Source organism: Procambarus clarkii, chromosome 3, assembly GCF_040958095.1.
Source record: "Procambarus clarkii isolate CNS0578487 chromosome 3, FALCON_Pclarkii_2.0, whole genome shotgun sequence".
NCBI lineage: Eukaryota > Metazoa > Arthropoda > Malacostraca > Decapoda > Cambaridae > Procambarus > Procambarus clarkii.
Window position 1 is genome coordinate 20,889,506 of NC_091152.1, and position 12,961 is coordinate 20,902,466.

Below are 12,961 nucleotides of genomic sequence, written 5' to 3' on the forward strand. Positions count from 1 at the left end.
CATACCGTCCAAGAGGTCAAACTACTTCATACCGTCCAAGAGGTCCAAACTACTTCATTCCGTCCAAGAGGTCAAACTACTTCATACCGTCCAAGAGGTCAAACTACTTCATACCGTCCAAGAGGGTCAAACTACTTCATACCGTCCAAGAGGTCAAACTACTTCATACCGTCCAAGAGGGTCAAACTACTTCATACCGTCCAAGAGGTCCAAACTACTTCATACCGTCCAAGAGGTCAAACTACTTCATCCCGTCCAAGAGGGCCAAACTACTTCATACCGTCCAAGAGGTCAAACTACTTCATACCGTCCAAGAGGTCAAACTACTTCATCCCGTCCAAGAGGGTCAAACTACTTCATCCCGCCCAAGAGGTCAAACTACTTCATACCGTTCAAGAGGTCAAACTACTTCATTCCGTCCAAGAGGTCAAACTACTTCATCCCGTCCAAGAGGGTCAAACTACTTCATCCCGTCCAAGAGGTCAAACTACTTCATACCGTCCAAGAGGTCACACTACTTCATTCCGTCCAAGAGGTCAAACTACTTCATACCGTCCAAGAGGGTCAAACTACTTCATACCGTCCAAGAGGGCCAAACTACTTCATCCCGTCCAAGAGGGTCAAACTACTTCATCCCGTCCAAGAGGGTCAAACTACTTCATCCCGTCCAAGAGGGTCTAAACTACTTCATACCGTCCAAGAGGGTCAAACTACTTCATCCCGTCCAAGAGGGTCAAACTACTTCCCGGCCGTGAAGACAAAATTACCGTTGTTTAGAGCGCTTTCCATTTTCTTTCAAGAAGATACTCTTCGCTTTCCTGGAACTGAGGCCACGCGTTCGAATCCCGAGGGCCAGAAATACGGTTTACGGCGCTCAGAGCGAACCATCGTTCTCCTCAGCGTTGGCAGGATGGCAGACACTTCGACCCGTTCGATACCCGTTGATGTACTCCAGTCCAGGATCCAATACCCATCGACCGGGAAGCTGGAATGATGGTCACACACTTCCCGTTTTCTTGAGGTTATCTTGAGGTGATTTCGGGGCTTAGTGTCCCCGCGGCCCGGTCCTCGACCATCTTGAGGTTATCTTGAGATTATTTCGGGGCTTAGTGTCCCCGCGGCCCGGTCCTCGACCATCTTGAGGTTATCTTGAGGTGATTTCGGGGCTTAGTTTCCCCGCGGCCCGGTCCTCGACCATCTTGAGGTTATCTTGAGATGATTTCGGGGCTTAGTTTCCCCGCGGCCCGGTTCTCGACCATCTTGAGGTTATCTTGAGATGATTTCAGGGCTTAGCGTCCCCGCGGCCCGGTCCTCGACCATCTTTAGGTTATCTTGAGATGATTTCGGGGCTTAGTGTCCTCGCGGCCCGGTCCTCGACCAGGCAAAGCTGATCTATAGTGGGTTATGGATGGGACTTATTGGGGCGCCTGACGGCTGAGTGGACAGCGCGCGGGATTCGTAGTCCTGAGGTTCCGGGTTCGATCCCCGGTGGAGACCAATGGGCAAAATGTTGCTTTCACCCTGATGCCCCCTGTTACCTAGCAGTAAATAGGTACATGGGAGTTAGACAGCTGCTACGGGCTGCAAGTACTGTGTAGGTCCAGTACTGTGTAGGTCCAGTACTGTGAAGGTCCAGTATTGTGAGGGTCCAGTACTGTAAAAGTCCAGTACTGTGTAGGTCCAGTACTGTGAAGGTCCAGTACTGTGAAGGTCCAGTACTGTGTAGGTCCAGTACTGTGAAGGTCCAGTACTGTGTAGGTCCAGTATTGTGTAGGTCCAGTACTGTGTAGGTCCAGTACTGTGTAGGTCTAGTACTGTGTAGGTCCAGTACAGTGTAGGTCCAGTACTGTGTAGGTCCAGTACTGTGCAGGACCAGTACTGTGTAGGACCAGTACTGTGTAGGTCCAGTACTGTGAAGGTCCAGTACTGTGTAGGTCCAGTACCGTGTAGGTCCAGTACTGTGAAGAGAGACACTCATCATTATCTTAGAAAAAATGACCCAATGACTTGTCAACAGAACAATGGTATCTGCACAGTACTCAACGTCAGTGAATACTGTGCAGGATACCATCCAACCACACGGTACCCTGATACTGCACCATACTCACCGTAAGTGGCCCCCAACCACACGGTACCCTGATACTGCACTATACCCATCTAAGTGCCCCTCGACCAAGCAACCACGCAGAACCCTACAAAAGGCGCAGACCTCTACCAAAAACAGCTCCTAGTGTATAGGCAGTGAGTCAAACAAGGCTTTTTGGAACATCTGTCAGTGGGTAATTAACGATGGGGGGGGGCAGGGGGGGGGAGGTATGGAAGAGCTTATCCCTGGATAATTCGAACTCCCCCCTCCCCCCAACTCCACCCCCCGAAGGGTGGCCAAGCGGTTCTGTGCGGCCGAGCGGTTTGGGGAGGGTGTTAGACAGGTCGTCATTAAGAATTTGGTACGGTGTGGCGGGCGCCCCGGGACCTGCCGGGGATGCTATTTCCCTTAGTCTCCGGCTGGGTGATTGCTTCATTATGTGCTGGTGGTGGTGGTGGTGGTGGTGGTGGGGGTGGTGGTGGTGGGGGGGGGGGGGGGGGTTGTGGTAGTGGGTGTGGGGGTGGTTGTGGGGGTGGTGGGGGGGGGGGGTTGTGGTGGTGGTGGTGGTGGTGGTGGGGGTGGTGGTGGTAGTGGTGGTGGTGGTGGTGGTGGTGGTGGTGGTGGGGGGGGGGGGGTTGTGGTGGTGGTGGTGGGGGGGTTGTGGTGGTGGTGGTGGTGGTGGTGGTCGTGGTGGTGGTGGTGGTGGTGGGGGGGTTGTGGTGGTGGTGGTGGTGGTGGTGGTCGTGGTGGTGGTGGTGGTGGGGGGGGGTTGTGGTGGTGGTGGTGGTGGTGGCGGGGGGGGGGGGGGGGTTGTGGTAGTGGTGGTGGTGGGGGTGGTGGTGGGGGGGGTTGTGGTGGTGGTGGTGGTGGTGGTGGTGGTGGGGGGTGGTGGTGGTGGTGGGGGGGGGTTGTGGTAGTGGTGGTGGTGGGGGTGGTGGTGGGGGGGGTTGTGGTGGTGGTGGTGGTGGTGGTGGTGGTGGTGGTGGGGGGGGGTGGTGGGGGGGGGGCGGGTTGTTGTAGTGGTGGTGGTGGTGGTGGTGGGGGGGGGGGTTTGGTAGTGGTGGTGGTGGTGGTGGTGGTGGTGGTGGTGGTGGTGGGGGGGTTGTGGTAGTGGTGGTGGTGGTGGTGGTGGTGGTGGTGGTGGGGGGGGTTGGTGGTGGTGGTGGTGGTGGTGGTGGTGGTGGTGGTTGTGGGGGGGGGGGGTTGTGGTAGTGGTGGTTGTGGGGGTGGTGGTGGTGGTGGTGGGGGGGGGTTGTGGTGGTGGTGGTGGGGGGAGGGGTTGTGGTAGTGGTGGTGGTGGGGGTGGTGGTGGTGGTGGTGGTGGTGGTGGTGGTGGTGGTGGTGGTGATGATGGTGGTGGTTATAGTGGTGGTGGTGGTGGTGGTGGTGGTGGTGGTGGTGGTGGTGGTGGTGTTGGTGGTGATGGTGGTGGTGGTAGCAAAGTTGGTGGGGATAAAAGGTACTGGTAGGGATGGTAGTGGTGTGGTTGGAGGTACTGGTAGGGGGTATAGGTACCATTGGAGTAGATGAGAGCAAAGGTACCCTTGGAAAAATAAGTAGGGGGGGGGTAAGGGGGGGATAGTTGGGTTGTTCTGCCCACTAATGACTGAGTAGTTAGATGAGAACAACAACTTTGATACAGAGAAATGATCTGAATTGCTCAAGTTACTTAAGTTCTTCTACGACGTCTCCAGTCATCCGGTGTTCTTCTACGAGGTCTCTAGCCATGTGGTGTTCTTCTACGAGGTCTTCAGTCATGTGGTGTTCTTCTACGAGGTCTTCAGTCATGTGGTGTTCTTCTACGAGGTCTTCAGTCATGTGGTGTTCTTCTACGAGGTCTTCAGTCATGTGGTGTTCTTCTACGAGGTCTCAAGTCATCTGGTGTTCTTCTACGACGTCTCAAGTCATCTGGTGTTCTACGACAAAGTGTTTGTCGTAGAAGTGTTTCCTTCTTCTGGAGTTTATGCTACTACGGACAAAGTATGATGATGCTTAACAAATTTATATTAATTTTCTCAGGAGCAGTACTTAATTTTTTTTCAAATTACTATAAAGAAATTACTTTTAATTTTTTTTTTCACATATTTAGGCAATGCCAAAATCAGTCTTGGGTGTGAGTGTGTGGTCGTGGCATGAGGATTGAATTGTGGATTGTGGCAATCCCCAACTAGCCTATGTCCATCCCAAACCCCAGACCATTCCCCCTGCAAAGTTTGGTGAGGCTAGCCTCAAGCGTCTGTCCTCCATCCTTGGACAGACAGAGAAGACGGAGAGACATTCTCTCTCTCTGAGAGATATTGACAGAATCTTATTTTTGATAATATATTAGTACTGTAGTAGTGGTGTAGCGGAAGACATCTTCACTCCACACGTTTAGTAACCGATATCCACCCGGGGATCGAACCCTGGTAGTGAAGAACGATTGGGCATAGATATTTAACTCTTTTTTCCCCCCCAGCAGTAACTGTGAACCAAGTTATTGGCAGTGCTAGAGTATGGATTTTCACTGTCCTCAGAGTGCAATATGTCAGAGTGCAAGCTATGAAGTAACTACCATGAGTGCAATGTGCGACCTTGCACGCTGGTAATTGATGTAGTTCGATAGTTAGACCAGTCTTGTTGGGCATCTTGGGAGACCCCATTAAGACGGTGGTGTTAGGATGACCATTACACCCCCCACTTAACCACGACCTGCCAGGATAGTTCATACAAGATCATACAATTCAGAGGCCAAGAGTAAGGAGGTGATTGAGATGGTAGTTTGAGTGAGGGTCGTTAGCTCAGGTCAATATAAGATCGTTCCAAGCAGTCTAACCATCTCAGTGCCCTGCCGTCGTCGCAAGCCGACTTGGACGACACGATGTGATTGGTTTAGGCACATCGTTTGCTCGTTTGCTATTGGTTTAGACCCGAGTGGAGTGCTTAGACAAGGGGCCTCTGTTACCCAATCAGCTTCGTGGCCAGCAAGCGTCATCCTGAAGTCACAGTCCATTATACTAAGACGTGGTCTCATAGTTAGCTTGATCAACTTAACTATTCCTGGAACTTAACTGTTCTTAGAACTCTTAAGAATGTTAGTCAAACCTCAACACTCAAGCTCATCACTATCGCTCATCACTATCGCTCATCACTATCGTGAACCATGCAATATATTTGATGAGATGATTGTCAAGGTGAGAAACTTGATGTGTAAGGACTGAGTGTATGAGAACCCGGACGCAGGTTCGAATCCTCCTCGTCACGGCCCTCGTGGCTTTGTTCAGTGTATGAGACACAGCAGGCGGCCGCCCCACACGAAGTCATCAGTCAGTCAACACAAGATCGTCACATATCAGTGTGATCGTCGGTCAGTAAGGGAATAAAAGGTCATTTTAATGACGTACTAACTATGCAGATAGTTAGTAGGTCGCTGGTCGTTCGTGGAGACTTTTGGTAGAACTGTAGACGTGTTGTCGACTATGTGTTGACTACGGTGATCGACCATCCGATCAAGAATGTTACCATGTATAGTCGATTCATGCGGGGGGGGGGAGTCGAACGAGCAAGGCGACCCGGTTTCCCGCCCTCCAGCCTGTCTGGGGCCAGATTCACGAAAGTACTTACGAACGTGTACATCTTTCCTCAATCTTTGACGGCTTTGGTTACATTTATTAAACAGTTTACAAACCTGAAAACTTGCCAATCAACTGTTGTTATTGTTATAAACAGCCTCCTGGTGCTTCCGAGCTCATTAACTGTTTAATAATTGTAAACAAAGTCGCCAAAAATTGAGAAAAGATGTACAGGTTCGTAAGTGCTTGCGTAACTGCTTTCGTGAATCTGGCCCGTGGTGGTGTTCCCAAACTTCTTCAGGCGCGAGAGAATTACCCACATCCCACACACTAACATTCTCCATAGTACAGAGATAGATATCAATGATAGATTGATATCTATCATTGCAACATAGACCTGTTTCCTCCAATGTGCTGCTAATCAAGATTGCATCATATAGGGGATCCAGAACCCTCTCCATGATGCAACTCCAAGACGACACTAATATCCATAATGGAATTTGAGTTTACAAAATATTAAAATGATATTCTAACTGATGCTGAGTTCCTAGACATTGGGCAAATGTCTGACCTAACTTTTGACAGACAAAATCAGAATTGTTCAACGACTGACCTTAGTGTCTCACGGTACTATGTCTCACGGTACTGTGTCTCACGGTACTGTGCCTCATGGTACTGTGTCTTACGGTACTGTGACTCACGGTACTGTGTCTCATGGTACTGTGTCTTACGGTACTGTGACTCACGGTACTGTGACTCACGGTACTGTGTCTCATGGTACTGTGTCTCACGGTACTGTGTCAAACGGTACTGTGTCTCACGGTACTGTGACTCACGGTACTGTGTCTCGTGGTACTGTGACTCACGGTACTGTGTCTCACGGTACTGTGACTCATGGTACTGTGTCTCACGGTGCTGTGTCTCACGGTACTGTGACTCACGGTACTGTGTCTCACGGTACTGTGTCTCATGGTACTGTGTCTCACGGTACTGTGTCTCACGGTACTGTGTCTCACGGTACTGTGTCTCATAGTACTGTGTCTCACGGTACTGTGTCTCGTGGTACTGTGTCTCACGGTACTGTGTCTCACGGTACTGTGCCTCATGGTACTGTGTCTTACGGTACTGTGACTCACGGTACTGTGTCTCATGGTACTGTGTCTCACGGTACTGTGTCAAACGGTACTGTGTCTCACGGTACTGTGACTCACGGTACTGTGTCTCGTGGTACTGTGTCTCACGGTACTGTGTCTCACGGTACTGTGCCTCATGGTACTGTGTCTTACGGTACTGTGACTCACGGTACTGTGTCTCATGGTACTGTGTCTCACGGTACTGTGTCAAACGGTACTGTGTCTCACGGTACTGTGACTCACGGTACTGTGTCTCGTGGTACTGTGTCTCACGGTACTGTGTCTCACGGTACTGTGACTCATGGTACTGTGTCTCACGGTGCTGTGTCTCACGGTACTGTGACTCACGGTACTGTGTCTCACGGTACTGTGTCTCACGGTACTGTGTCTCGTGGTACTGTGTCTCACGGTACTGTGTCTCACGGTACTATGTCTCACGGTACTGTGACTCACGGTACTGTGTCTCACGGTACTGTGTCTCACGGTACTGTGTCTCACGGTACTATGTCTCACGGTACTGTGTCTCACGGTACTGTCTCACGGTACTGTGTCTCACGGTACTGTGTCTCCCGGTACTGTGCCTCACGGTACTGTGTCTCTTGTACCATGTGAGACAAATCCCAGCACCACCATCACCCCAGCTCCACCATCACCCCAGCACCACCATCACCCCAGCACCACCATCACCCCAGCACCACCATCACCCCAGCTCCACCATCACCCCAGCACCACCATCACCCCAGCACCACCATCACCCCAGCACCACCATCACCCCAGCACCACCAGCACCACCATCACCCCAGCACCACCATCACCCCAGCACCACCATCACCCCAGCACCACCATCACCCCAGCACCACCATCACCCCAGCACCACCATCACCCCAGCACCACCATCACCCCAGCACCACCATCACCCCAGCACCACCATCACCCCAGCTCCACCATCACCCCAGCACCACCATCACCCCAGCACCACCATCACCCCAGCACCACTATCACCCCAGCTCCACCATCACCCCAGCACCACTATCACCCCAGCTCCACCATCACCCCAGCACCACTATCACCCCAGCTCCACCATCACCCCAGCACCACCATCACCCCAGCACCACCATCACCCCAGCTCCACCATCACCCCAGCACCACTATCACCCCAGCACCACCATCACCCCAGCACCACCATCACCCCAGCTCCACCATCACCCCAGCACCACCATCACCCCAGCACCACCATCACCCCAGCTCCACCATCACCCCAGCACCACCATCACCCCAGCACCACCATCACCCCAGCACCACCATCACCCCAGCACCACTATCACCCCAGCACCACCATCACCCCAGCACCACCATCACCCCAGCACCACCATCACCCCCTGCTCCACCATCACCCCAGCACCACCATCACCCCCTGCTCCACCATCACCCCAGCACCACCATCACCCCAGCACCACCATCACCCCAGCTCCACCATCACCCCAGCACCACTATCACCCCAGCACCACCATCACCCCAGCACCACCATCACCCCAGCACCACCATCACCCCAGCACCAATATCACCCCAGCTCCACCATCACCCCAGCTCCACCATCACCCCAGCACCACCATCACCCCAGCTCCACCATCACCCCAGCACCACCATCACCCCAGCACCACCATCACCCCAGCACCACTATCACCCCAGCTCCACCATCACCCCAGCACCACTATCACCCCAGCTCCACCATCACCCCAGCACCACTATCACCCCAGCTCCACCATCACCCCAGCTCCACCATCACCCCAGCTCCACCATCACCCCAGCTCCACCATCACCCCAGCACCACCATCACCCCAGCACCACCATCACCCCAGCACCACCATCACCCCAGCACCACTATCACCCCAGCACCACCATCACCCCAGCACCACCATCACCCCAGCACCACCATCACCCCCTGCTCCACCATCACCCCAGCACCACCATCACCCCCTGCTCCACCATCACCCCAGCACCACCATCACCCCAGCACCACCATCACCCCAGCTCCACCATCACCCCAGCACCACTATCACCCCAGCACCACCATCACCCCAGCACCACCATCACCCCAGCACCACCATCACCCCAGCACCAATATCACCCCAGCTCCACCATCACCCCAGCTCCACCATCACCCCAGCACCACCATCACCCCAGCTCCACCATCACCCCAGCACCCCAGCTCCACCATCACCCCAGCACCACCATCACCCCAGCTCCACCATCACCCCAGCTCCACAATCACCCCAGCACCACCATCACCCCAGCACCACCATCACCCCAGCACCACCATCACCCCAGCTCCACCATCACCCCAGCTCCACCATCACCCCAGCACCCCCATCACCCCAGCACCACCATCACCCCAGCTCCACCATCACCCCAGCACCACCATCACCCCAGCACCACCATCACCCCAGCTCCACCATCACCCCAGCTCCACCATCACCCCAGCACCCCAGCTCCACCATCACCCCAGCACCACCATCACCCCAGCTCCACCATCACCCCAGCTCCACCATCACCCCAGCACCACCATCACCCCAGCACCACCATCACCCCAGCTCCACCATCACCCCAGCACCACCATCACCCCAGCACCACCATCACCCCAGCACCACCATCACCCCAGCACCACCATCACCCCAGCTCCCCCATCACCCCAGCACCACCATCTCCCCAGCTCCACCATCACCCCAGCACCCCAGCACCCCAGCACCACCATCACCCCAGCACTCCCATCACCCCAGCACCACCATCACCCCAGCACCACCATCACCCCATCACCCCAGCTCCACCATCACGCCAGCACCACCATCACCCCATCACCCCAGCACCACCATCACCCCAGCTCCACCATCACCCCAGCTCCACCATCACCCCAGCACTCCCATCACCCCAGCACCACCATCACCCCAGCACCACCATCACCCCAGCACCACCATCACCCCAGCACCACCATCACCCCAGCACCACCATCACCCCCGCACCACCATCACCCCCAGCTCCACCATCACCCCAGCACCACCATCACCCCAGCACCACCATCACCCCAGCACCACCATCACCCCAGCACCACCATCACCCCCCGCACCACCATCACCCCCAGCTCCACCATCACCCCAGCACCACCATCACCCCAGCACCACCATCACCCCCCGCACCACCATCACCCCCAGCTCCACCATCACCCCAGCACCACCATCACCCCCGCACCACCATCACCCCCAGCACCACCATCACCCCCAGCTCCACCATCACCCCAGCTCCACCATCACCCCAGCTCCACCATCACCCCAGCACCACCATCACCCCAGCACCCCCATCACCCCAGCACTCCCATCACCCCAGCACCCCCATCACCCCAGCACCCCCATCACCCCAGCACCCCATCACCCCATCACCCCATCACCCCAGAGTGAACCACTGTTAGCATGCACCACCCACTCCACCAGCATCTTAAACAACTTATTTACAACCTAATCATACTGAGGACTTGAGACCAACACAGATAACTCACTACTCATCCCCCACCCCCCATCACCCCTCCCCATCACCCCATCCCACCCCATCCCACCCCCGTCTGGGTACTTAATATCTGAATCCTTGATTGTAATCTAGAGAGCCCTCGTTTAAACGATCCATGGGTGGTTGTAGGTGGTCTCTAGTGGGCTTGGTGGGCGGGTGAGAGGTGGGTGTAGGTGGGTGGATGACAGGATAGGGTGGCCGGCTCCGGTAGCCGGCTAGTTCTGGGCCGGATGTGATAAACTTCCAGCACGTAAGGGGTGGCCGGGCATCTCTTAACAGCTGGAGAGCTGATCTTATCTCCATTAATATTATTATCGTCTGTCAAGGAGGCTGGCAAGGGGGCCCCCATCTATTGACCCCCTGTCAAAGTGGTCTCCTGTCTGCCATGGGGGGCAGGGGCACGCGCGGGGTGGTTTGGGCAACTTGCAGGGGGAGATATGGCAACATGTAGAGAGAGAGAGAGAGAGAGAGAGAGAGAGAGAGAGAGAGAGAGAGAGAGAGAGAGAGAGAGAGAGAGAGAGAGAGAGAGTGAGAGAGAGAGAGATGGCAGCATCTAGAAGGAGATATGGCAGCATCCAGAGGGAGATATGGCAACATCTAGACAGATATATGGCAGCATCTAGAGGGAGATATGGCAACATCTAGAGAGAGAGAGAGAGAGAGAGAGAGAGAGAGAGAGAGAGAGAGAGAGAGAGAGAGAGAGAGAGAGAGAGAGAGAGAGAGAGAGAGAGAGAGAGAGAGATGGCAGCATCTAGAAGGAGATATGGCAACATCTAGCAGAAATTGTGTAGTCCAAAAGGAGATATGGGTTTACTAATGGCAACATAAACAAGAAAATGTGACCTAGTTATGGCAAAATCCAGTAGATGTGGTGTAGATATGGCAACAGCCATCAGCACATATGGTTTAGTTACTACAACATCCAAAGGCTCAGTTATGGCAACGTCCTGAAGGTGACATGCTGTACATATGGCAACATTCAGAGGGATATGTGAGGAATCATGGCAATTCATCACATGAATGAGAAATGGCAAGATTTACAGTTTTTTCAATAATTTTCATTATATTTAACAATTAGATCTGCATCACATAATGACTTGGGCACTCAGGATCTATCCCAATATGTCTGGGCACTCAGGATCTATCCCAATATGTCTGGACACTCAGGATCTATCCCAATATGTCTGGACACTCAGGAAACTATCCCAATATGACTGGACACTCAGGAAACTATCCCAATATTACTAGACACTCAGGAAACTATCCCAATATGACTGGACACTCAGGAAACTATCCCAATATGTCTGGACACTCAGGATCTATCCCAATATGTCTGGACACTCAGGAAACTATCCCAATATGTCTGGACACTCAGGAAACTATCCCAATATGTCTGGACACTCAGGAAACTATCCCAATATGACTGGACACTCAGGAAACTATCCCAATATTACTAGACACTCAGGAAACTATCCCAATATGTCTGGACACTCAGGAAACTATCCCAATATGACTAGACACTCAGGAAACTATCCCAATATTACTAGACACTCAGGAAACTATCCAAATATGTCTGGACACTCAGGAAACTATCCCAATATGTCTGGACACTCAGGATCTATCCCAATATGTCTGGACACTCAGGAAACTATCCCAATATTACTAGACACTCAGGAAACTATCCAAATATGTCTGGACACTCAGGAAACTATCCCAATATGTCTGGACACTCAGGATCTATCCCAATATGTCTGGACACTCAGGAAACTATCCCAATATGTCTGGACACTCAGGAAACTATCCCAATATGTCTGGACACTCAGGAAACTATCCCAATATGTCTGGACACTCAGGATCTATCCCAATATGTCTGGACACTCAGGAAACTATCCCAATATGTCTGGACACTCAGGATCTATCCCAATATGTCTGGGCACTCAGGATCTATCCCAATATGTCTGGACACTCAGGATCTATCCCAATATGTCTGGACACTCAGGATCTATCCCAATATGTCTGGACACTCAGGAAACTATCCCAATATGTCTGGACACTCAGGAAACTATCCCAATATGTCTGGACACTCAGGAAACTATCCCAATATGTCTGGACACTCAGGAAACTATCCCAATATGTCTGGACACTCAGAAAACTATCCCAATATGTCTGGGCACTCAGGAAACTATCCCAATATGTCTGGACACTCAGGAAACTATCCCAATATGTCTGGACATTCAGAAAACTATCCCAATATGTCTGGGCACTCAGGAAACTATCCCAATATGTCTGGACACTCAGGAAACTATCCCAATATGTCTGGACACTCAGGAAACTATCCCAATATGTCTGGACACTCAGGAAACTATCCCAATATGTCTGGACACTCAGGAAACTATCCCAATATGACTAGGCACTCAGGAAACTATCCCAATATGTCTGGACTCTCAGGAAACTATCCCAATATGAATGGACACTCAGGAAACTATCCCAATATGTCTGGACACTCAGGAAACTATCCCAATATGACTAGACACTCAGGAAACTATCCCAATATGTCTGGACACTCAGGAAACTATCCCAATATGACTAGGCACTCAGGAAACTATCCCAATATGTCTGGACACTCAGGAAACTAT

The 12,961-nt window shown here is 52.8% G+C and overlaps 1 protein-coding gene across 1 annotated transcript in view; it reads right to left on the reverse strand.

The window, feature by feature from the left end:
- Nucleotides 1-6,267: 6,267 nt before the first annotated feature.
- LOC138368623 (trichohyalin-like) overlaps nucleotides 6,268-12,961 on the reverse strand; it is a 33,165-nt gene continuing 26,471 nt past the window's right edge. Inside the window, exon 2 of the mRNA XM_069331235.1 lies at nucleotides 6,268-7,182. Coding sequence (XP_069187336.1) covers nucleotides 6,268-7,182 — 915 coding nt within the window. The remainder of the gene's footprint in view (nucleotides 7,183-12,961) is intronic.